The 25,466-nt window shown below is 44.5% G+C and overlaps 1 protein-coding gene across 1 annotated transcript in view; it reads right to left on the bottom strand.

The window, feature by feature from the left end:
- WDFY1 (WD repeat and FYVE domain containing 1) overlaps positions 1–25,466 on the bottom strand; it is a 48,076-nt gene that overhangs the window by 7,722 nt on the left and 14,888 nt on the right. The window contains exons 2-8 of the mRNA XM_025890787.2: positions 24,556–24,623; positions 18,507–18,580; positions 12,593–12,647; positions 10,698–10,848; positions 9,037–9,149; positions 7,121–7,247; positions 5,419–5,524 (exon numbers count right to left, since the gene is read on the bottom strand). Of these exons, the coding sequence (XP_025746572.1) occupies positions 5,419–5,524; positions 7,121–7,247; positions 9,037–9,149; positions 10,698–10,848; positions 12,593–12,647; positions 18,507–18,580; positions 24,556–24,623 (694 nt within the window). The remainder of the gene's footprint in view (positions 1–5,418; positions 5,525–7,120; positions 7,248–9,036; positions 9,150–10,697; positions 10,849–12,592; positions 12,648–18,506; positions 18,581–24,555; positions 24,624–25,466) is intronic.

Below are 25,466 nucleotides of genomic sequence, written 5' to 3'. Positions count from 1 at the left end.
GTCTCCCGCGTGTACACACCGCCCCCAGACCTCCGCCCCAGCACTAGATCTGCGCCTCTGCCGCCCTGTCCACACACTTCCATTCTACCACTAACCAGTCACTCACCACGCTCGCTCACCTTTGTGTACGGGCAGCCTGTCACAGACTAGGTTCTCAATGAATTTTTATTGAAACAGGATGATTAAAGTCTCGGCATTACTTTAACAAGAACTTAGAAAATATTTTTCTAAATAAACCATTACAAATTGTACCCGATTAGGGGCACTTGGGTGGCTCAGTTGGTTAAGCATCTGCCTTTGGCTCAGGTCATGATCCCAGGGTCCTGGGATGGAGCCCCATGTCACTGTTGGGCTCCTTGTTCATTGGGGAGCCTGCTTCTCCCTCTGCCCCTCCCCACTCCTGCTCTCTCTCTCCCTCAAATAAATAAAATCTTTAAAAAAAAAAATAGGGGCACCTGAGTGGCTCAGTCATTAAGTATCTGCCTTGGGCTCAGGTCATGATCCCAGGGTCCCGGGATCGAGCCCCACATCGGGCTCCCTGCTCCGCGGGAAGCCTGCTTCTCCCTCTCCCACTCCCCCTGCTTGTGTTCCCTCCTCACTTTGTCTCTCTCTGTCAAATAAATAAATAAAATCTTAAAAAATAAAAATAAAATAAATTAAAAAAATAAAAAAACAAATAATTCCCTATTACAAGATGAAATTGTTCAAAGCTAATATTTAACCTCAATCACTTATCATTATATACGTGCAGTAACAATAGAAAACATGCATTTCTATCAATTAAACCAAAGACTATGACGAAATAATCCTTTTTTGATCTTGAAATTGGGATGTCAAGAAAAGTATCTGTGGTAAGAGGAGACAATGCTGGGAGAGCAGAGACCCTGCATCACAGCAACCCTTCTAACACAGGCAGTAAAGACAGAGGGCTTTCAACACTCAAAACGGGATGTCTGGGGGCTTCAAGGACGGGTGCCCCTACTTCCTTATTTTGCTTCCTATTGCATCAGAACTTTCGGCTTTCCTATTTCTTATTTTAGCTATGTCACTAGAAATATTTCTACACACGACAGCCATGACAAAGGTGTTTCTTGGTGGGGGCAGGGAGAGCACCCACAAATCACATGAAGTGGGCTGAGACAGAAGAGATGTCCCTTTAAATGATCAGAGACATACTGGAAGGAAGGGAGGATGGAAAGAGCAACAGAGACGCGTACCTCCATGAGAAAGAGTACCGTCTGGATGCAGAATCGCCGCTGTGTCTCTGTGGTCCACAGCACAGGGAAGGTGGTTTGGGAACAGTGCTTATGCACAACGGCCCCCACGGTGGGTCCTGCGGCCAACAGCACGGGGGAGGAGATGCAGGTCCCACGGCATGGTCTCACGTCTGGGACCCACGCCGGAGGGACTCCCACAGTACCGCACGCATGCGGGACAAAGCGCAGGACGTGTTCAGGGCAGCAAGATTCAAGCAGTAGTATCCCCCTTGTAAGGGTGTGAGGAGGGAATGAGTAAATATGGGCAAAGTGCTCTGCACGGTGCCTGGTATGCAAAGTATCATGTAAGTCAGGCCATGTACCGAGGATCTGCTATGCCTTATTTCACGTGATCTTCCACACAACCCCAGGAGATATAGAGCAACATTATCCTCATTTTGCAGGCAGAGAAACCGTGGCTCTGATCCTGGAGCACCTGTGCATGCTGAGAGCGTGGGTGGCGACCCCAGGACACACAGCAGCACCGCCTGAGCCCCTCGGCCTGCCCGCCACACTCCACACAGCAGCTGCATGTGGGGCTTCTGGGTTTGAACACATGAGGTTTCCACATGTGGTTCTGGGGCGTAGCCACCAACAGAACCAGGTCCTTAGCCTCAGGAGCATCATTCTGTCTAGGGGTTTCGGCAAGAATATTACTTTGCTGAGCTGCAGGGGAAAGGGACTCAAAGGAAGAAAGGTATGCTTGAAGTAATTTGAGATAACAAACAAAAAACATCAGAAATAAACAGGCTTTCCGGAACAGTTTATTGCAAGAAATACCCATCACTTTGTTGCTTTTAACAGGATGAAGTCCTATGCTCTACGCTGTCAGGAACCATCCTGTTATATGCTTATTCCCTACAGAGAAAAAAATTTTCTTTCCTAAGAAGAGCAAAGGAGAACATTAATCAAGTATTCTGTTTCACTCTTTTCTACATCCTGTTCCACCTGCCTCATCTGATCAAAGATGATGTAGCAAGAATAATTCCCCTGCCCCGCTATTACCAATTGCTGCAATAATCTACACTGTACTAATGTATACCATACACACTAATGTATGCCATTATACATCCTGTGATCTACTAGTTTAAAAGTTCTCTTTTAAAGAGGATTCATTCTAGGGGCGCCTGGGTGGCTCCGTCGGTTAAGCATCTGCCTTTGGCTGAGGGCATGATCCCAGGGTACTGGGACTGAATTTCACATTGGGCTCCCTGCTCAGCAGGGAGCCTGCTTCTCCCTCTGCCTCTCCTCTTGGCTTGTGCTCTCTCACTATTTCTCTCAAATAAAAAAAAAAAAAAAGAGGATTCATTCTAATTATTACTTGCTCATTTACATTTCATGCCTACTTCCAAAAAGGAGCCCCTCTGGTTATGATCTGGCAGGGAGGCAACTGCCTCAATCAGTATTTCCAGGTGACTCAGAAAGAAATTCCAAGCAAGCAGTGTGGGGCTAGAGAATTTGGGACTAATCCTGTATGCCTTTGCCTAAGGAAGTCCTACAAATTGTACAAACCCTAACCCAGGGCCAAAACCTTATAGATCATAGGCTGTTTCCCTTTGCACTATACTCAGCTGGTTAAAAAACATAATAAGACTACTAAAAATAATGCATTTTTTAAAAAGATTTATTTATTTATTTTAGAGAGAGAGTGCGTGTGGAGGGGGAGGGGCAGATGGAGAGGGAGAGAAAATTGCAAGTGGACTTCGTACTGAGCATGGAGCTCGATGTGGGGCTCCATCTCAGGACCCTGAGATCACAACCTGAGCTGAAACCCAGGTACCCCAATAATGCATCTTTCTGACATAATCTGCTTCCCCACCAAAACTGTCAACTACTGAGACAGAAAAGCTAGTAGAGCGTGATGTGTTACCAGCCAGCATGCAAGGGGTAATCTTGCACAGACAATTAAAAAGAGAATCGCCTACACAGGAAGCAGCCTGAGTGATGGCGCTGTCTTTTCTTTCCCTAGACATACAGATAAACTCCACAATTGTGTAACCCTGAAGGTGGGAATCTTGCTTTTATTTTGTCACTTTTTTTTCCTAAAAGAATTTACCAAGGATAAGCATAGTGGATTGAAATCCAAGTGGGTAAGCCCTTAAGAGAACCACCAGCAGCACTGGCCCCAAGGGTCGCCTTCCCATGTGAGCCAGGGAACACAGCCTCTGAGTTTTCTGTGTTCTCAACAACAACAAAACAAACAGGCCTAGGGTCCAGGAAACCAAACAGTATACTGGCTGTTCTCCATGCCTGTAACTAGCAGCTATTGTAAAACACAGTTAAAATAAAGCTTTGTAAGGAAAGTGTCCACAAGTAATATCAAGCCAATGTTATATGTATTTAATAATGAGTTACCTTAAGTCTTACTAAAATATTTTGCCAGCACACAGGTAATCAAGATTTCCTCTACTTAACTCGTCTCACAAGGTTACTAGAAAAGCTAACAGTTACTACTTCTCCACATATGGACTCCATTTTATTATTTATAGGATAGTCTATTTCCTTCATGAGATTACAAGCCTAGAAAAAGCAGGCAAGAATCTCCATATAGAGCACGGCAGCCATAAAGCCTAGAAATGAGTAACGTTGCCTGGATTATGTCTTCCGTGGTGTGCTAAAGATGGAGGTTTATTCAGTGAAAATGAGACTCCCAAATCATCGGAGGTGATGCAAAACGGACGTGTGTGGAGTGTGGCGGGAATGGCGCATCCACGCCTGGCGTCTGCTTCGATGGGGCGCACCTGGTCTGCACCACTCCTGTAACGCCACACAGCACGTGTGTAGTGCCGTGCAGCATCATAAGCCCTTTATGATGCAGAAATACCTGCTTCCGGACTTGGCAGCCACCTGTAGGAGCTCAGGAAATGTCTGAAGTTAAACTGTAAGTCCTTAGTCCCCCACACTAAAATCTCTCCTGAATCAACAAAAAGTCAACTCTTCGGCTATTTACATCACAGGTTGGAAAAGACAGATAATACCCATGCTGGTGGACATGAGAATGGAAATCCTGCCTGGAAGTCATCTGACATCTATCAAAAGCCTTAAGAACGTACATCTCCCTGTCCCAGAAGGTCTATATTCAGAAATCTGTCTGAAATAAATAATTGAACAATCACACAATGACAAGGTCAAGAATGCTCACTGCAGCATTATTTAAAATAGAAAAAAAAGACCAAGTTGCCCACGGATAAGAGAACAGACTGGTGGTTGCTAGAGGAGAAGGCTGGAGGTGGGGGAAATGGGTGAAGGGGGTCAAAAGGTACAAAGTTCAGTTACAAGATACATAAGCCCTGGGGATGTGAAGTACAGTATGCTAAGTAAAGCTGTGTTGTGTATTTCAAAGTTGCTAAGAGAGTAGATCTTAAAAGTTCTCATCACAAGAAACAGAAGTTTTGTAACGATGTGTGGTCCTGGACGCTAACTGGGCTCACTGTGGGGGTCACGTCCCAATACATATGAATGCTAAATTGCTGTTTCCACCTGAAGCTCATATAATGATATGTCAAAAATTTCTCAATTTAAAAGATGATGGCAAGGTGGTTTAGACAATCAGCGTATCTGTCTCAAGAACTAGAAGGGGCTTTGGAAGTTGTGTCATTGAATGATTCCACTTTATGGATGGAGGAACGGACACTCAGATAATGACACTCCTCTGAACAAGGTCTCACAACTAGTTGGTGGCCCCAACAAATGAGAACTCAGGGCTCCTGAGAACACCATGTCGACACGTGCTCAGTGGAAAATAAAAGCAGGGGACAAAGATACCCTTTCCCAGGAAAACGTGAGGCACCCTGGCACTAGTCACAGCAGGCTTCCCAGAGCTTTGGGTAGCAGGGATGCCATGGGGCCACCACAGTGCTTCCCGGGGCTGTGCACAGCACGTGCCCCGGCGACACGGGGGACTGTCTCCAGCAGGTTCTCGGTGCACATCTCCAGACTGAAAACAGCCCACATGCTCCGTCTGTGGGCAATGCTTGTCACTGTGGAAACTCTCACATGGGGAGAGGACGAGGGGCAGTGACACACAGGACCTTATCAGATGATAACCGGTAAGCACAAGGGAGAGGGGCTGGGGCTGCCTGTGACCTGGTCAGCATCGAGAGCGGGCAGGGTGGGAAGCCAAGAAGCCAGATTCCCAGCCTTGCTCTGCTCATTCTCTTACCTCCTCTCTGCTAACGTCCATGTTCCACACTGCAATCCCCCCATCCGAGGAACAGGAGACCAGCTGCCTTGTGAGCTGCAGGTAACACAGGGACTGCACTCTGTCACTGCAAACAACACACATCGGTCACTTGTCTCGATGTGGAGAAACATGGACCCTGTCTTCACTTAGGCTCCAATCTCCACCCCCCCCCCTTGCTAGAACCAGCCACTGGCATTTTTTATTGTTATGTTAATCACCATATATTACATCATTAGTTTTTGATGCAGTGTTCCATGATTCATTGTTTGTTCATAACACCCAGTGCTCCATGCAGAACGTGCCCTCCTCAATACCCATCACCAGGCTAACCCATCCCCCCCCCCCCCTCCCCCCCTCCCCTCTAGAACCCTCAGTTTGTTTCTCAGAGTCCATCATCTCTCATGGTTCGTCTCCCCTCTGACATACAGTCTTGCACAATTCACAGCGCTCACCGTACCCACTAGCCACTGGCATTTTATCACCAACAATTTGGAATGGTCTTATTGCTTCTAGTCTAAACTTGAATCAGCACTCTGTAACATTATACAGCTTAATAGTTTCTAGGAGATAAACACCACTTTCCAGTCAGTCACTCAGAATTGCAGGCCACAGATAAGACAATGGCTACCGTTTTCAGGACCAATTGCTGTGGTCCACTCCTTTTCAGGCCTGCAAGATTCACCTACCTGTTCATAACAAAGAACAAAGGAGGGGTGACTCCCTTACTGGAACACAACCCATAAGAACAGGTGATGAGATGCTACAGAGACTGATACACACACACACACACCCCTGCACTCACTTGTGCGCACACACACACACGCACACACAACGATGGGGCAAAATACGCCCCCTTCCTATGTGCTTGTCAGACTCCTCCTCTGGATGCCCTACGAAACAATCTCCTGCCCTGCAGACTTGGATGAAGAATCTTTCCTTGGACGCCTGGGTGGCTCAGTTGGTTAAGTGCCTGCCTTTGGCTCAGGTCATGATCCCGGGGTCCTGGGACTGAGTCCAGCATCGGGCTCCCTGCTCAGTGGGGGGCCTGCTTCTCCCTCTCCCACTCCCCCGCTTGTGCTCTCTCTCTGTCAAATAAATAAAATCTTTAAAAAAAAAAAATCTTTCCTTGGCTACTTTTCAACCTGATTCTGCTTATGGTAAATAGCAACAGCCTAACCAACGGGGAGGAAAGGAAAGGCCAATGTCCTTTCCCTCTCAAAACCAGAAGGCAGGAGCCTGGGTATTACAGTGCCCTAGCTTAGGTAACTGTGTCAAACCACACCCACACATTACGTGTCAGAATAAAAGAACAAGTCAGGCACCCACTTCGAGACAGGCTCAGCATGGCATTCCACGCGATCTTCCACAGTGAAAGTCCTCATCTGCCCTCCTTAACCCCCTGTGCCCTGCGCAGGTATTTCAACAGGGTGACTCCTCGGGAGAGGCAGGAGGCAAGTGCTCTTTGGACTAAGAAGGAAGAAGACCCTGGGCTCTATTTTGCTCTACAACATCAGACACTCAGGACTCACAGAAGAGCTATTAAAAGGGACTGAGTGAGCCCCAGCAAATGGCTGTCTTAACAGATGGGGTTTGAGAAAGCAGTAGCAGAATACAAATGCCGCCCTGCTCCCACCCCCCACAGACTCCAATTCCGTCCCCACCCCCAAAAACAGCCACGCACTGATGGCCTTGCAGCAGGAGTGTGCGGCCTTTCCGTCCGCCGATGTCCCACATGATGATGCTGTTGTCAGAGGCTCCTGAGAAGAGTAACCGCTGAATAGGGTCCCACCAGAGGCAGGCGATGCTACCTACAGGGCAGAGAGAGGGCGGGGTTAGGTACAGCCCTACACCTGCATAGCGGGACTGAACGAGGACCAGCTGAGCCCCAAAGTAAAAAGGTATCTTTGTTGTACGAGAGGTCATTCAACCCTTTATCACAGGCCAGAGAAGACAGAGCACATCCATCCCCCAGAGTTGTAAGATAATGATCTCCGACTGCACATCAAACTACTTTGCAGACAAAGATGTTTAAGGAAATTTGTCTTCATTCTGTATCAAAAAAAATGACACGATAGCTACATATGAGGGGTTAGCTCAGAAAAAGCTTTTGAAGGAAAAAAACAAAGCTCACACTATTTAATGAGAAAAGACAGTGAAGATTACTGTGTGGTCAACTTAGGTAATCTAAAAATCTAGATTATTCCAGGTCTTCGGGATCTTGCAGGTGTTTTACCTCATGATGCATGTTTAAGAAAATTAAATTGAGGGTCTCAGAAAAAAAATGCTCTGTCGGTGTACCACACAATTATGCCAGAGAATTTAGGTAAAAAAAATCCAAACTTCACATTTCACATTCTCTACTGGGTGAACTTATCAGATTCAATATCCTTGGGAAATCTTTCTTTCGACAGATTTCTCTCTCAACAGATTTCTCTCTTCATATTCTACTGATTACTGCTTGCCTAGAAGAAATTATCAACAAACTTAAAAACAGAGCCAGTCACACAAGTTAATAATATTTTTGGTGGCTGTAGAGAAAACTGATGAAGTCATATTCAAAAGCAAACAGAAACTAGTTTCTCACAGAAACTTAAGGTAAGTGAAAAAAGAAGTCTTCTGCAAAACTTGCTTCAGGGAACAGTTAGGCATAAATTTAATCCTGTGCCCCATACACTTCAGCTAGAGGCCTGACAGCAGATAAACATGGGCCTTTGCTATAAACACTACTAAGCAGTTACCAGAACCCAGTCTGTCCTTAGCAACACAGAGAATACTTGGGAGCCTGGGGAATCATGGGACCATTAGTCATAAACACAAGTGGTTTCCTTAGGGGCTGTGCTTTCCTGCCCAAGGACATTCTAACTTGCTGTTCTTCTCCTCTCTCCCCTTTGCTCTACAAGGTCCCTGAGCTGACACACTCAATTTCACCCAAATAGATTAGCTAGGAAGCATAGAGTACCTTTAACTCATTATTACTTAAAACACTGTTTTCATAAATAAGTTCATCATTAATTCTTTGAACAAATCCCCAATTCTTCAATCTAAACCAAACGGTGTCAAAACTTCTAATCTGTTACCCAATACAGCCAACCGAATTTTAAAACCCTTCCATGGAACCTGGCCAACTCACTGTACTGTAAAAATCATAAAATTCCACCCGTTCTTCCCCCTCAGTCCCTAACCGAGCAGAGGCAGAACCAGCCCAGACATTTCTCCTAATTGTATTGCTCCACCAGGTCTTGTTCAGTATCCTAGAAACTGACAAATTAAAAAAAAAAAAAAAAAAAAAAATTCTTCTAAAGATCTCCCCATTTACAAGAAATTTTCAAAGACCCTCTGAAAATAATTTAAACAGGCAAACAAAATAGAAAGTATTATCCATACGAGCAATCTGGAAGGGATTTTGACGACATGAAACCCAGCCCAACACCCTATCTTCAGTTCGCTTTCAGTCCTTTAGATCCAAATCCCACATCTGGCCAATCAAACTGAAACTGACAGGTCATAAGAGCCGATCATTCATGAAGCCGCAGAGCTGAGAACTGAATCTGGATGCCCAAATTAGGTGAAAAACCTGTGGGTGATCACACAGCCTACCTTCATGGCCTTTGAGGGTCGTAATGACTGAACAGGAGTTCTGTTCCAGCTTCAGCAGGGTGATCTGTCCAGAATAATCACCAACAAAAGCATACTGAGTATCAAAATCGTATCTGTGGAGAAGCAGTCAAGGATACATAACACAATCCACCTGAAAGTTATAAAACAGAAAAAAATGTGCATTTTAAAGACATAAGCACAAAACTATGAGACAGGAAGTACCCAACTGAAATTCAGGCAATATGTACATATTTAAGAAAACAAGCTTTCAAGTTGGAAATTTTCTTGGGAAAATTAACAACATTCATTCATTCAACAAGAATTCATGGAGTACCTAGGACTATTCTAATCAATGCTTTAGGAATTAGCAGTAAAAAAGGTTTAAGAGTCAGACATGAAAACAAGTAGTAATAACCAAATTATAATAAAGTATAAAAAGGTAAAATACTCAATAGTGAAAACAGCAAGAAAGAACTGGAACAAAATGGCTATTTATGAATTATCTCTGGAAATAATGTAAAACTGATAGCAAATACGAACACCTATCTTTCTTTGGCCTGGATGATGCAGCTTTAAATGAAAAGCATGGTTTATTTTAAATTGCCATGGAGAGTTTAATCATCCAAAAGGCAGTTATTTGGGGTAGTGGTAATTTAAATTTTAAACTAACTATTGATAACAACTCATTACTTTCACAGTCACTTAATGGCCATAAACATTTGTGGCCAATCTGCAGTTTAAACACATCAGGATAACCATTGCTTTAAATTCCAAACCAAAGGTCAAAAGAAACATCACAGGCTGGGCCATGATTCTGTGATTCTGTGCCCTTTTCTATCAATCCATATGAAAAGCCTAATACATAACAGAAAGACTTATTTAGCAAATACCTGAGTATTTTTCCCTTATTTGATTCTGAAGCGTATGGTACTGCTTTAATGCTTATTTTAAATATCTCATGCTGTGCATTCATTCATAGCAAACATTTTTTTATAGAGGCTTTCAATGGGAAAAAAAAAAAAGAATTTGCTAACCCAGACATCCAACTCTGAAGAAGAAACTACTATGGGGTATTTGCCTGTTGCTGACAGCCTTGATCTTGCTGTCACTAAGATACACAGCTACCACAGGGAGCCCTAAGCAAGGGCAAATTCTACATGAAACAAATTCCATACTACCATACACTGGTAAAAAACTGTGAAAGCAGCAATTCATTAACATTCTGGGGATCCTGAGGCACCTCTGAGAATATGGAAAGGATTATGAACCCTCTCCACACACATTCTGCCAATAACCAAATAAAAGATCGATTCCTTTTGGTCTTTCTTTATTCAACAGAAAAGTTTTTTCTTTCACCTTAAAATGCAAAGGAACGAGGGGGTGGGGGTTTGTATTAATGAGGTTTAGCTTTCTGAGACATTGTATTAAAAATAGATAGTACCTCCCAATAAGAACAGTAATTCATCTAATTATTATTTTTAATACACCAATTTCATACCAAAGAAAAGCAGATACAGGAAGTCTTGCATTTCATGTGAAATATACAGGCATCCCTCAGTCTTTGGATCTCAACTGACAGTTTATGATCATCCTCAAAGCCAAGCCAACCACTGAGCCGAGGAAGTGCTAGGCAGAAGAAGGTCCAGCCCTTGAAAGGATACTGTAAGCACGAAGCCCAGGAAGTGAAGAAGTGTCTCCCCAGCATGTTCCCGCTGCGGGTGCACATCCAGCTGACACACTTGTCGTGGCCGGTGCTGATCACCCACTCGGTGGCCAGGCTGAAGATGATGGCGGACACCCGGTTCTGATGAGCTGCGAGGACAGAAAGGGAAGTCTGTGCCCTTCATGAAGAAATGGGACCTTCCGAATCAAAAGTGAGCCTCACCTTCTCCAGCTGCTTGGCCTGGAGACTCACGGTCTGAACAGTCGTACCACAGAAACGCCTGTGCCCTGTGAGCAGCTTTCAGATAACCTGCCCTACCCCACCACACTACCACAGGCTTCCCAGCTGCCCTGTCTCCCTACCTGGTGGACAATCAGAAGCTGCAGGTCACTAAAGACTGATGCTCAAGGGGGATTCCAATAACTGATCAAAGACCAGACCTTTTTTTTTTTTTTTGCTATACTCAAAAGAACATTTTTACTTTGCTCTTACTATCAATACGTTCCATATGGAAAGCAGTAGTCTCTTCTTAAAGGAGTAATGTTTTTTTATAGTCTATCACTTTAGTACTTTGACCTTTTAGAAAACACTGGCATTGTAAGGGCGCTTGGGTGGCTCAGTCAGTTAAACGACTGCCTCTTGGTCTTGGCTCAGGTTGTGATCTCAAGGTCGTGAGATGGAGCCTGGGTTGGGGAAGTGAGAAGTCTGCTTCTCTCCCTCTGCCCCCTCCCACCCTGCTCGCACATTGCTCTCTCCAAAATAAATACATAAATCTTAAAAGAAAAAGAAAACACTGGCATTGTAAACAAGAGAACTTCAATTTTCTGAAATTAAAAAAAAATAGTGGAAGCATTTTGTTTCTGGAATAATTTGTGTGTAACTTTTTATTATTTATAAAGACAAAGTATTTGTAGAATTCTGTATTCCAAAATAATAGCTGGGAATGAGGAAGGTATTCTATTACCTAACTCCTGAAATGTCTGCATTTCCAGGTTGACTGTAAGCCACACTAGGACAGTGACCTGTCTAGTCTACTTCATCTAGTACAGGACCTGGCATGCAGCCGGCATTTAATAAGCAGTAGTCTGATGAATGAAGTCAGAGGCTAGACAGAGAAACTTCTGACCTTGCTCTCAGCTGTATAGGTTGCTTTGGAAGAATCAAGGGACTCTTTCTTATAAATTAATTAGAAAATACTACAACTCTGTAGGTATATGGGTAAAATCATGAACAGACATTCATCAAACAACAAATGATTGACATTAAATAAAGCTTAAATAATTTATAAATTGACTATTTTGACTATCAAACAGGCAAAAAACATTTGTAAGAACAATGTTGGACAGACTGGATGAGCAGATACTCTCGACCACCACTCATGGGACTGTAAAAATTTACACTAATGCTGGGAAGAAGTTTGTAAAATAAATCTAGAGCATTAAAAAACTTTTTAATGTTTGCCCCAGTTACTCCATTTTTAGGAATTTGTCTTACACAGAAGCAACCAGGGTTACAGGATTAGAATCAGAGTCAAGGACATGTACACACGTATGTATGTATATATGAAATATACACTCACAGATATATATACATTGTCATATATGTTAGTGTGTGTTACCAAAAAACGGAAGCAGCACATATGCTCAAAAATAAAATGGTTAAATTACATCTGATGATGCACCCAATGGAATAGTATACAAAAATTTAAACACTGATAAGCAGGAAAAGGATGGTAAATAACTGAAGAGTTGGCAGCATCCTATATAACTGGGGGAAACACATCCACAAAGTTAATGTGAAGACCTAATTTTGATCACAAGACAGTGTTCTCATTTTGTGTATGTCTATCTACATGCATGTCTACATGCAAGTACATGTGTGTATTATAATTACCTGGGTAGGTCTTGATAAAGTTCATTTTATTAAAATCTTCAGAAACATGAAATTCCTAAAAGTAAACACATGCAATAAAAAAACAGTTACGGTTTTAAAAACAGGAACTTAACTTTCAAAACAAAGTAAAATCCAAGACTAGTTATCACCAGATGAGGACCTCGAGATTAGCTATAAAAGAATAATAGGGACCCTCAGTTTGTTTTTCAGAGTCCATAGTCTCTCAGGGGAGACCTGGGTGTTACATGCAAACAATGAATCATGGAACACTACATCAAAAACTAATGATGTAATGTATGGCAATTAACATAATAATTTAAAAAATGGACGAAATTAAAAAAAAAAGAATAATATGGAATGGCTTCTTTCATCAGACTTGTCCTCAGGCCACGATTTCTTTTGGGGACCAGACTGAATAAAGTTGCTGCAGACCAGCACAGCATTTTTGCTCAGTTCTTCCTCCACAAGCCCAAGCTTTGTAGTCCCTTTCCTTCTACTGCAAAGGAGGCATCTTGTTAATTTTGCTCTCTTGGCTACACTGAGTATTCCTCAAGATGATACACATAAAGCAAAACTGCAAAGACCCTGTTACAAACAGGGTTCTCAGCTACAGTGAAAATAAGGCATGGGGAATCTCAGCAATGTAAGGGGGAAATCATAAATAGGTCATATAGAACACACACAAAAAAGGGAAATTTATAGATTGTGAGTGGTTTGCTTCTTTTAATATTCTTGTATTTACAAAATTACAGACTATGTAATACTTTATAAGTAGGAAAAAATAAAAGTATATGCTTTTTAATGAAAAAATCAGCTTCAGCATAAAACCAAGAAGACAAAACTCTAAAGAAAAAGCACTAAGAATTCTATTGATCAATGCTCACTGAGAAGTTCTTAAGGCTCTAACATGGACACTATGAATTGTTAAACACACACACACACACACACACAGGAATACTGATTCCTTGCTCTCCATCTTGGTATTGCACAGTACAAAAATGTATCAGTATATATGTGTGGATATATATATGTATTAATATATATTGACTGTATACACACACATACATACTGGGGACAGTATAAATGTATTAGTATATATATCATTGTATATATACTGATCTGTTTTGGGTGGAAAATCAAAGATCAATTGCTGACGAACGATACACTGGATTTACATTGCCCCTTTGCACTGAAGAGCTATGAATTTTTATATGTTGTCCTATAATCACAGAGTCTACCCTTGACTCGGGAGCCACAAGTAGGGTCCCTAGAGAAATAAGATGTGCAACCACTGGACAAACTGCTTCTTGGCTTCTGGTTATACATGTGCATGCACATTACTGTGATATTCCTATAAAATTTCCAGAAGGAGAAAGACAAGAACACTTGCATCTACTACTACTACGGTATTTATAGCAGTCCCAGGCTGTTGGCAAAGAGCTGGGCGAGCCCAACCCCGCATCCGTCACCATCCGCCTACTGCTGAGTGAACTGCTTGGGCAGAGGGCCTGTCCTTTCCACTGGCTTTTTCCTTCCTGGCCCTTAAACACACGCAAGGCTTCTTAGCCTTTAATTTCAGAAACAAAACAACCAGAAAACAACACAACTCTTTTAGCAGTTCTATGACTTTCCTCAGCTCCTTCTCTAAAGATCAGCCCACAATGACGACCCACCACACACACGCCACCATCACGGCAGGAAAAGGGCTTCCCTCGCTTAGCACCAGCTGCTAACTGCCGCTCCCAAGGGCGTTTTCCGGGCCTGACATCATCCTCTCCCTGCTGCCCCTGACGCTGCACCTGACACTGTGACTCACCCCCACGTGAAACTCACTGCCTCTCCGACTTCTGTGGCCACAGCGTCCTAGCTGGCTCTCCTCCCATTCTGCCTCCGTCTCCCCCACGGCTCCCAGTCTCTGACTTTCCCTTAAATACTGATATTCCCAGGGAGCGTGACCTTGGCTCTCTGCTCCTCATCTGCTCTCCCTAGTTGAGGCCAACCACTGCTGCGGTTTCCATGGACTCCTATATTCAGAGAACTCCCAACCCCTATTCCAGACCAAACCCTGAGGTTCAGGCCCATGTACCCAACTGTCAATGTTGACCTCGTCACCCTTCCCTCTACATCACATCTTCTCTGTCTTAGAGCATAGCTGACCGCTCACCACCAACCATCCTGGCTAAAAACCTGGAAGCCATCTTCACACCGTTCTCTACAAAACACCCACAACCAACCAGACATCAAGTCTGCTACCCAGAAAGCTCTCAAAGCCAACACCTCTTCTCCAACACTACCCCAGCGTTTCACAGTGTCACGTTGGAGTCCTGAAACAGACTCTGAACTGGGACACCTCAGTTTCAGCCTTGTCCCCCCAAACTCCACATACTGGCACACTAAGCTCACAAAAACAGAAACCCAACCATTCTATCCTCCCCCGCTTAACGCTCTTCAATGGCTCCCCCCTAATGCACTTGACCCTAAGGTTCACTGTTGAGAGAGGTCCCTGACCTCTCTTGTTGACCCATGAGCTGGGCCCTGGCAGTCAGCCGTCAGAGGCTCCTCAGCCCTTCCCCGTCTTTGGTATGTGTGTCCCACTTGCCTGCCCTGTTCCAGAGGCTGTCCCAAGCACATAGCCTTGACAGTGATGTGGTGTTGGGGCCATCTAGACGATATACATGACTGAACCCAGTTAAGGCCTCTATATAAACTTCTAAGACTCTGGTGGGTGGGGGCAGAGATTTACTCATCTTGCAGCCACTCAAGACAAACCTCGTATATAAGCTCCCTTGCTCACCAAACCTCCCACTCAGCAATCTGGAGCGGACTGCCTCTTTCTCTGGTCTCTCCCTGCCCTCCGAGTTTGGGGGCTGGTTTCAGATTTCACCTGGGAAGCTCCCAACGTTGTGAGCCAACATTCACCTGGAAGACTTGCTAAAGTACTGACTCCCAGACCCCCCACCGAGGGATTCTGAAGCTGTGGGTCTGGTGTGGAACCAGAGAACATGTATCCCATTTAGTTCCCTAAATGATGCGTAGGACTATGTAAGTTGGGGTAACTTGCTTACAGGATATAGTCAGCTCCTTAACACATACAGAAGGATCACGATTTCCCCTTCTCCCTGGTGGGCTTCCCCACCAACCCCACTCCGAAATGCTGTTATTCAGGACACAAGCCCAGGCCCTGTCTCCTCTCATTCTCTGCTCAGGTGAACACAGCCATTCTCACAGCTTAACAAACGCCCTACGTGCTAATGATCCCCCCTTCCCAGGCTCACACTGGGCCGTGGACTTGTGGATCCAGTGCTGACTTCCCACGGCCACTGGTTAGCCCCTTGGTCTCTCAAGTGTACAGTTAGTTGGTTAGTCCCTTGTTGTCCCCTTTCCTTCCAAATGCCCCTTCCCCACATATCCCCAAGTCTTTCTCCTCTCAGTAAATGATACCACTGAGCACCCAGTTACTCGAGCCAGAAACCTGGCCGTCACCCAACTTCCTCTTCTTCCTCCCCTCCGCACGCCCAACCTTTCCCCAATGCACCTCATCAATCAATCTGCTTTTGTCCACTCTCCCTGTCACCACCCTTTCATCCAGGTGGTCACAACAGCCTGACCATCCAGCTTCCGCTCCCGCTGCTCCCTCCCCGCTAATGATCCATTCTCCACCGAGCACTGGCCAGAGGGATCTTTTAAAGGTGTAAATTCTGTCATGTCACTTGCCCGTTGAAAACCCTGCAAGAGCTTCCCAATTTCTGCCCTCTGTACGGCTCTGTACAACTAACCTTACGACACTACCCAGACCTCCCAGGCCTGGCAGGACCCGGCCTCAGCCCCTCCCCCGCGTTCAGCACCATCCAGCACAATAACCTCCATCGAAGCCTCAAACACACAGAGATGTTCCCACGTCCAGTCTTCACGTGGACATTCACTTCTGGAAAACTTACTCTGGCTCTGCTTGGCTGACTCCTTCCCACCCTCCAGGTCTTAGCTGAAATGTCACAGAGCAGCCTTCCCGATAATCCTGTTCAGTGGGGCCGCAAACCCCTCTGGACGGTCTTGCTCACTGCACCTGTTCAGGTCTCCACAGCGCTTACCACAACTTGCAATTTGATGCTTATTTACTTGTGTATTATCTGAACTTCCCGCTAGACCGTAAGCACCCCCAACCCCACCAGCCCAGCAGGACTGCATCTACTTTCTTCTCCATTAGCACTCTGCTCAACACCTAGAGCTGAAGACAGATTCAAACGCAAGGCATTCCGTGACCCACTCCACTGCCTCTTCAGCTGTAGGTGTGTGATGCGCTTCACTGCCGTTCCCTGCACACAGCCCCCCGCGCCCTCGGCGTCTGGAGGTCCTTCTCCACCCGCCCCGCGCGGTGAGCTCCTTGCCATCCTCTAGGACTTGGCACATCAGTAAGCCTGCGCTAACCCTCTCCAGATGCTCTGCCTGGAGGACGGTGTGCACACTCATAGCAATTTCTGCCCTCTGTACGGCTGTACTTACTATGTCATTTTACACTCACTGGACCCCCACTAGCGAAGTCTCATTCTTACTGTTTCCATTCTGTAAAGCAGTGCTACTCAGTGTGGTCTGCAGATGGCTGGTCCCGATAAGAAGTGGAGAAACAGGCAGTGAGTGTTCAGAAAACTTTACAGCAGTTTCATATTGTTATGACACCCAAGGATGAAATCTGTGGACTTTCTCAACCAACAATGTAGTATCAAAAATATCAATCCAGCAAACTAAACCCAAAGCAAACAGAAGGAAGAAAATAATGAAATTAGAGTTGAAATAAATAAACACAAAATAGGAAAAACAAAAGAAAAAAACCAACGAAACCAAAACTGGTTCTTTGAAAAGATGGATGCAACTGAAATGCTCGAGCGACAAACGGCGCGAGGACTCAAACCGCTAACTTCAAGAATGATGGGGGACCGGACTCCCAACCTTACAGAAACACAAAGGGTCGTGAAGGGCTACTCTGTCCATATCACAGTATACCACTCCAGCACAGAAAGGAACGAGGTGCTAATTCAAGCTACAACATAGATGGATTTGGAAACGTCATGCTAAATGAAAGAAGCCAGACATAAAAGGCAACACACATTATGTGATTCTGTTCACATAAAATGTCTAAAATAGGCAAATCTCTGGGCTCGGAAAGTAGATTAGTGATTGCCAGGAGTTGGGAGAAGGGGGAGTGAGGGCTGATTGCTAATGGGTATGGGTTTCTTGGGGGGGAGGGGGTGATGATTCATGTTCTGGAATTAGAGAATGTTAATCTTTGTATAACCTGTGAATATACTACAAACGAGGTGAATTGCATTATCTTAAAATGGTGAATTTTATGTGAATTACATCTCCGTTAAGAAAACATACATATACACACACCCACACAATTAGACCCACAAAAATACCTACCAATCTATAATAAACTGAACTTTTAAATACCTGGTCCTTCACTAGAGTTAGTTTGAGAAGCACTGTCTTAAAGAGTTACAGGAGTTGTTGGCTGAATGACTAGTCACTGACCTTGTTCTCCTTCCCCCTCCATTGTTACTTACACTTACACACATACACACACATACACACGTGCCCACGCGAGCACCCACAGGCTCTCCACCGTGCCCTCCCTACCCCAGCTACCCCCTCATGGTTCAAGGACGAGGCTGCTGCAGATCATATATTCACTGTGTGAAGGCTGAACACCAAACCATCAATCATGAAAGCATTCTGAGCTCCATGACTGGTTTAAAAATAAGCACAAATTAAAATTAATCTATTTTTAGGCCTAATGCCTATACTGAATTAAACATTTTTTATGCCAATCAGGCAATCACTGTTCTTTATTTAAACTGTCCAACAGGCATGAACACAGGGTGGTCAATATAACGAATACACTCTGAAAACTACCTACCATTACGGCTCCATTATCCTGGCCCACAAATATCCGTCTGCTATCATGATGGTAAGCCATAGCAGAGCAAGGAGCTGCCAGAAAGACAAAGACCATATTAAAAGCAAACCTAAGCACTCTAAGTCATCGTTCAAAATACATTATTATACAATTTACGTTTAAGGGCGCCTGGGTGGCTCAGTTGGTGGGCGACTGCCTTCAGCTCAGGTCATGATCCTGGAGTCCCTGGATCGAGTTCCGCATCGGGCTCCCTGCTCAGCGGGCAGCCTGCTTCTCCCTCTGACCCTCCCCCCTCTCATGTACTCTCTCTCTCTCATTCTCGCTCTCTCAAATAAATCTTTAAAAAAAAAAAAAGGAGGGCAAGAATGTTTTTTAGAAAATAATGATGTAATTAACAAGTCAGGAAATGAAAGATGTTGGCGGGGATGTGGAGAAAGGGGAAACCTCCTACACTGTTGGTGGGAATGCAAACTGGTGCAGCCACCCTGGAAAACAGTATGGAGGTTCCTCAAACAGTTGAAAATAGAGCTACCATACGATCCAGCAATTGCACTACTGGGTATTTACCCCAAAGATACAAATGTAGGGATCCGAAGGGGTACGTGCACCCCAATGTTTATAGCAGCAATGTCCACAATAGCCAAACCATGGAAAGAGCCTAGATGTCCATCAACAGGTGAACGGATAAAGAAGATGTGGTATATACACACACACAATGGAATATTATGCAGCCATCAAAAGAAATGAGATCTTGCCATTTGCAACGATGTGGATAGAACTAGAGGGCATTATGCTAAGCGAAAAAAGTCAATCACAGAAAGACATGTATCATATGATCTCACTGATATGAGGAACTGTTAATCTCAGGAAACAAACAGGGTTGCTGGAGTGGTGGGGAGGTGGGAGGGATGGGATGGCTGGGTGACAGACACTGGGGAGGGTATGTGCTATGGTGAGAGCTGTGAATTGTGTAAGACTGCTGAATCACAGACCTGTACCTCTGAAACAAATAATACACCATATGTTAAAAAAAAAAAGAAGATAGTAGGAAGGGAAAAATGAAGGGGGGGGAATCGGAGGGGGAGACGAACCATGAGAGACGATGGACTCTTGAGAAACAACCTGAGGGTTCTAGAGGGGAGGGGGGTGGGGGGATGGGTTAGCCTGGTGATGGGTATTAAAGAGGGCACGTATTGAAGGGAGCACTGGGGGTTATACGCAAACAATGAATCATGGAACACTACATCAAAAACTAATGATGTAATGTATGGTGATTAACATAATAAAATAAAATTTAAAAAAATGACATAAATGGAAAATGTTACTGACGTTCTTTCTGTTATTTTAGTTTAAAATTCCAATTCAAAAAATCTTCTACATTGTATTTATGATTTTGAGGGAAACAAGCCAGCATGAAGTCTCATCTGGTTGAAACTCCTACCTGTAGGCTGCAGAGCATGGGGGCCAGTGCTGAGAATGAGTAATCTGTTACCCAAACTCAGGAGGCCATCCTGCCCCCACCCCCGGTCCCCCTCACAGGTAACAGAGTGGCTGGAATCTGTAGAAAAGGAGTTCCCAGCACCGGAATTGCCATTCAACTGTACATGTGAGCAAGCTAGGAAAGCCACTGTGGGATTACATGTTCTCTTCCAATGGTGAGGAAAGGTTCCCTGTCCCATGACATACACAACCGCAGTTTGTAGTAAGCAGAGTTGTGAGGTGTACACATGCGTGTTTCTTTGTCCACAGCAGTATCACGTGCCTGGATAGTACCTGCTTCCTCTCGTGTTCATATCCCCTTCCAGGTTCTACCTGTCTTTCTTCCAGAAAGCTTGGGCCAGAGTTTCAGAAAGGAGAAACTCTAAATCATCTCCTTCTGCTAAAAATCAGAATTAAAGTGATTTGGAAAATGGAACACGTGGAAAAAGAAGTATGTGGCTTCATTTCAACCTAAAGAAGTTTGACTATGGGAGAACCACAACAAGGGAATGAATACATACTGTGAAACAAACAAACTTTTGTTTGTAAAGTGTTACCTTAAAGTTTACTTTAAGGTAACACTTCTTATAAGAAAGTAAAAGAAAAAAATCTTATAAATGCTGTTACCATTTAAAAACAGTTTAAAGTTCTCTCTCTACAAAGGGCTGATATTCTCCTCCGAAGGACGAAAGTAAACTATAACGCTGCGCTGCACCTGAAGGTGGAGACACAGCGAGCCGCATGATCAGATTTTACGGAAAGAGGTTTCCTTCTGGTGCATTCAGAGAACCACCCTGCTGGTGGGGAGGTGCTGCAGCGTTTGCACACAAAACAATTACACGTGACTGAAGCCTGGACCCCTCACCCACCACACTGAAGTGGGAGACTATAAAGAATGATCGAGGGGCATCTGGGTGGCTCAGGCGGTTGAGCATCCGACTCTTGATTTCGGCTCAGGCCATGATCTCGGATCGTGAGATCAAGCCCTGCGGCAGGCTCTGCGCTGGGGGTGGAGCCTGCTTAAGATTCTCTCCCTCTCCCTCTGCCTCTCTTTCTCTCTAAAAAAGAATGATCGAGTTTAAGAATTATAACCACAAAGGTATATGTATCTTCTTCATATAAAGTACTCTTCAAAAACCATCATAAAATTATCTTCGGCAAACATGCGTTGGTGATTTCTGATTCATTGTCACCATTTTTGCTTACTTTTAGGTTGGTACAAAAATCTTAATGCTTAGTTTTCAGCTTCTTTTCAATTCTTTTTATGTCCAACCCTGTAACAAACTATACATAAATATGTAACATGCTCTCGTGTAAAATTTACAATGTGCTGAGAAGTTTTATGAGGCTGGAGAATTCTCACATTTAAAAAAGGAAAAAAAAAAAGCTTCCCTAATTTATTTGCTCTGTATCTAAAGATGTCCTGGTTTTTTTTTTCCTAGAAGGGAAGCTTCTAATGAGATAAGCAGTATTAATTTAAAAAAAATTGGATATTCATAGTTTTATAAACACATAAAACACAAATCGTCTTTCAAATCAGTGGCCTTTTAAAAAGGCATCATCGCAATCCAAAATCATATGCTTAAAACTCGAGTTTTGTAAATAAAGGTATTTCTGTTTTTTTCGGAATACAGCCAGGCTGCTTCACTTATATATTGTTTATGGTTGCTTTCATGCTATGACAACAGAGTTAAGTGGCTGCCACAGAGACTGGCCCACAACGTCTAGATATTTACAGGCTGGCCCTTTGCAGAGAACCTTGGTGGGCAGCACAGTTCTGGAATCCAATGGGCATGGACCGAATTCCCACCACAAGCAACTGACTCAACCCCTCTGCCATCAGTTTTCTCACTTACCAAATGGTGAAAAAATCATCTACCTTGTACAGCTGTGTGATTTCATAAAGTGGTATTACCAAAAAATAGGCATGAGTCACAGAGCAGATTACAGAAACTTTTCTTCAGCTAAAGCAGATTCTGAAAGTTATTTTTGTTACGTGAGGCAAAGTTATGAAACAACTGGATTGCACAGAGCAATACACTAAGGTCTGGCTTATTGATCGCTGTGAGGTCACAAGGAAAAGTTCAAACTGGTGGACAGTCACTAAAATGTCCTCAACTGGATAACCTGTAGATAGTTTTTAGAACAAGACACTTCTCCATATTTTGAATTCGGTTTTCAATTAAAAGTCATCGTAGAGCGGCCATTTCTCATACTTCCACTCATTCTGTTTCTCAGGCAGTGTTCTGACAGTCTCCTCAGTGGTGTAGTTCCAGACAGAACTGTAAGGCACAGTAAAGAAGCATCTGGAAGCAACAAGTTGAATATGTCTAGGTGCAAACACATGGGTGTCGCCCACCCACAACGATGCTATGCCTGTTCTTTCCAGTTGTTGCCAGTCCTTGCAGACACAGGCTTCTGGGAACTGCTTCCAGGGGGTACCTTTAAACCAAGTTAGCAATTGCTAGGGAGGGCAACTGAGAGCCAAAGCCACGAGCTCAAGACCTAAAAGCCAAGGAAAAGTGCACACTTCTGCTAAATTTGAGGAGAGAAAGTACACAGCTGTACTAACTCTCTGGGCTAAGTACAAACTGAGGAGTAAGTAAACTAAAAATAGGACAAAATCCATCTCAGTCTCTATTCCAGGGAACAGGAACTCCAAGGTTGAGGATGCAAGGACGTGAAGTTACGCCCGAAACGTGCGGTGTGGAGGAATGGAGGGGAAGGAGGAGTAAGAGCAATAGCGTGAACAAGACCGTCCACAAAGATGACAAAACACCCCCGCAGCACGAGCAGGACTTCCTCAGGCTGCTGCTACTTCCAGCTGGGAGGCCCATCCCTGGGCCACCGGAAATAAGGAATCATCCATCCGAGAGATGCTCTGCCCTGCTCCAAAACAATCAAAATTTGATTTGAAAATTTATTCAACGGGCTCTTTGAGGACACAGACTAAGACACCGGGTCGTCGTCATTGAGAGTGAGTACGCAAGGTTATGCACCCTATCTGCACGGACGTGGGCAGCAGGAGGTGCTACTGCTTGGCAGCAAATATTATGGGTAGGTTTTCAGGGAGGCTTCTCAGAGGGTATATACTGTAGAACTGTATGGCTCCTTTTGTAATAGTTATCTTTACAGCAGTATTCCACAAAGTCTTCACGTTCGTTGTTTAATTACTAAGACAGGGAAGGTGAGCAGCCTGCACAAGCTGTCCGGGGAAGGCAGGAACAACCAAGCTCCTGATTGACTTCTAAATTTTTCTGAATGTGATCACAGGATCCGAACAGTGCACGTACACTGGAACAGATGTATGAAGGAGAAAGCGCCAGCCGAGAAAGGAGGCACTCAGAAGGATGACCCAGACCGATCACTCGGAATATGCTGAGAAATTGGCTGTTCTGTGTTTGTAACACACTCTACTGCCTCTGGAATAACTCTTGAGAAAGCTGGGAACGCTGTCAACAGTGTCGGCAGCGACTGGAAAGAGTTCTTCCTCGGAGGACCTGACCATGGTCTTCAGAAGGAACAAAGCATCAGGCAGGCCCCAAAGCCTCTTTTCTCTTCCTCGGGGGTCCTCTGAATACTGAAACCCTTAGTTGAGGAAAATTCCTCATTAAGGACCAACATCACATGAGAGAGTGAGCAGAGCTATGGTGCCTTCCATGTGGCCATTTGGGGTAGCAGGACCCAATCCCAGCGTGGGCCTGGGGAGCATGCAGGCCTCCGCCCGGGGCTTTCTTTTCATGAAAGGAGGAGGAGAAGGAGGGGCAGGGACGGATGGCAGGCCTCTGACATCTGCACAAAGGGCTGGAACTTAGGTGTAATTTATGTCACTGCCTCCCAGGGCTCTTTTAAAATCTCAATGCAAAGGCTTTATCTTCTAGATTTATTTTGTGAACATATTTAACTATTGAGAAAATTCTCTATGTAGAATGGGTTATACTTTGGACCCAATCTCTCAGTAGTACCCGGAAGTTTGTGAAAAGGTTGGGCAGAAGGCTGGTTATGAGGGCATGGGAGTACAGGGCTCTTTTTTAGTGTCAGCCTCGGCCACTGCCAAGTACACAGTCATTATGAATACAGGTTGGCAAAATAAAAACAAAGGAAAACCTGGGGGCCGGGAGGCACGCCCCTCCCCCCCCGCCTCTCCTTTTTTTTTCAGTTTTGCTCAAGTCAGCTTCAGTTAAGCCAGCAGACCTGATTTCCTTTGCAAAAGAAAAGTTTTCCTGCAGTTTAGCACAGCCTGTTGGAGTATTAGGCAACTAAGAAACCCATTTTGAAATATAGTAGCACACTTTTAAAAAATATATTTTATTAATTTATTTATTGGGGGGAGGGCAGAGGGAGAGGGATAGAGAATCTCAAGCAGACTCCCCGGTGAGCACGGAGCCCCATGTGGGGCTCGATCACACGACTCTGAGATCATGACCTGAGCCGAAATCAAGAGTCAGACAGTTAACTGACAGGCACCCAAGCACCCCTCTAGTAGCACTGTTTAATCAGGCATTTTGAAATTTGAATCACCAAAAGCATTAGACACACTCCCCTCAAGTAGAACAGTTCAGCTACTCACAGGCCATGGTGTGGTAAATGCTGGGCCAGTACTGCCCACTGTCTCTTTTCAGCCATACTCGGATGGTTCTGTGGGGAAAAGAAAAGAATGAAAGAGTAGTCTTTAGCAATTTCATCTTATTTGTGCTCCAGGGAAATGTAACTATTTACTTTATTTTTCAATCCTATTTCCCAACTGACCTTATAACCTTAATCAATTGGACAAATTAGAGAAATACAGCAGTGCCCACGAGTAGAGCACACAGTACGTTACATATAGGCCGTGCGCGTGTGCGTGCGCAAACGCGCGCGCACACCCCGTATCTAGCTACAAATCTATGACCATTTATGGCAAGTTATGTGGTAGCTATGAGTCAGAATTTCAAATAATTTTAAAAATATGGAAAATCTTATTATATAAAGATATACAAAGAAAACTGCTGCTTTTCTTAGTGAAAAACAAACTATGCAAACTTGGTCGCCTGCCATCTGAGCCGAATGAGGGAAGCAGAAGACATCAACGGAAAGACAATGCTTCTGGAGAACTGGGAGAGATGTGCGTAAAAAGCAGCGCCCATACCGCTGCCGGTTCCCGATAATTCCCAGCCTTCCTGCCCCCAGGAGGAAATCATCCCACGCCAGGTCTCCGGGCGTCTCCTTTCATCAAAACCCACACGGGGAGATGAGGAAATCCTGCACACAGGCAGGAAAATGGCAAATGACCAAAATAGCCAAAGTTTCATATGCTGGCTTATCATGTCCGGAGAACAATAAGGAGCACTGGGGCTCTTCCTCCTCTGCTCGCAGAAGCTCCTCACAGCTCCAGGCCCCTTCCTCCTCTGAATGCCGGGGACACTCCCTGCTTCTCCCCGCACAGGGGAGAATCACTCTGCCCCTGCGCTGCGTCCCAACCATCCCGCTGCCCGCTCCTGT

Source organism: Callorhinus ursinus, unplaced genomic scaffold (genome assembly GCF_003265705.2).
Source record: "Callorhinus ursinus isolate GAN/ISIS: 27379988/994484 unplaced genomic scaffold, GSC_fseal_2.0 scaffold2, whole genome shotgun sequence".
NCBI classification, from domain to species: Eukaryota; Metazoa; Chordata; class Mammalia; order Carnivora; family Otariidae; genus Callorhinus; species Callorhinus ursinus.
The sequence above is the reverse complement of the archived record's forward strand: the minus strand, read 5'-3'. Positions and strand labels throughout refer to the sequence as shown.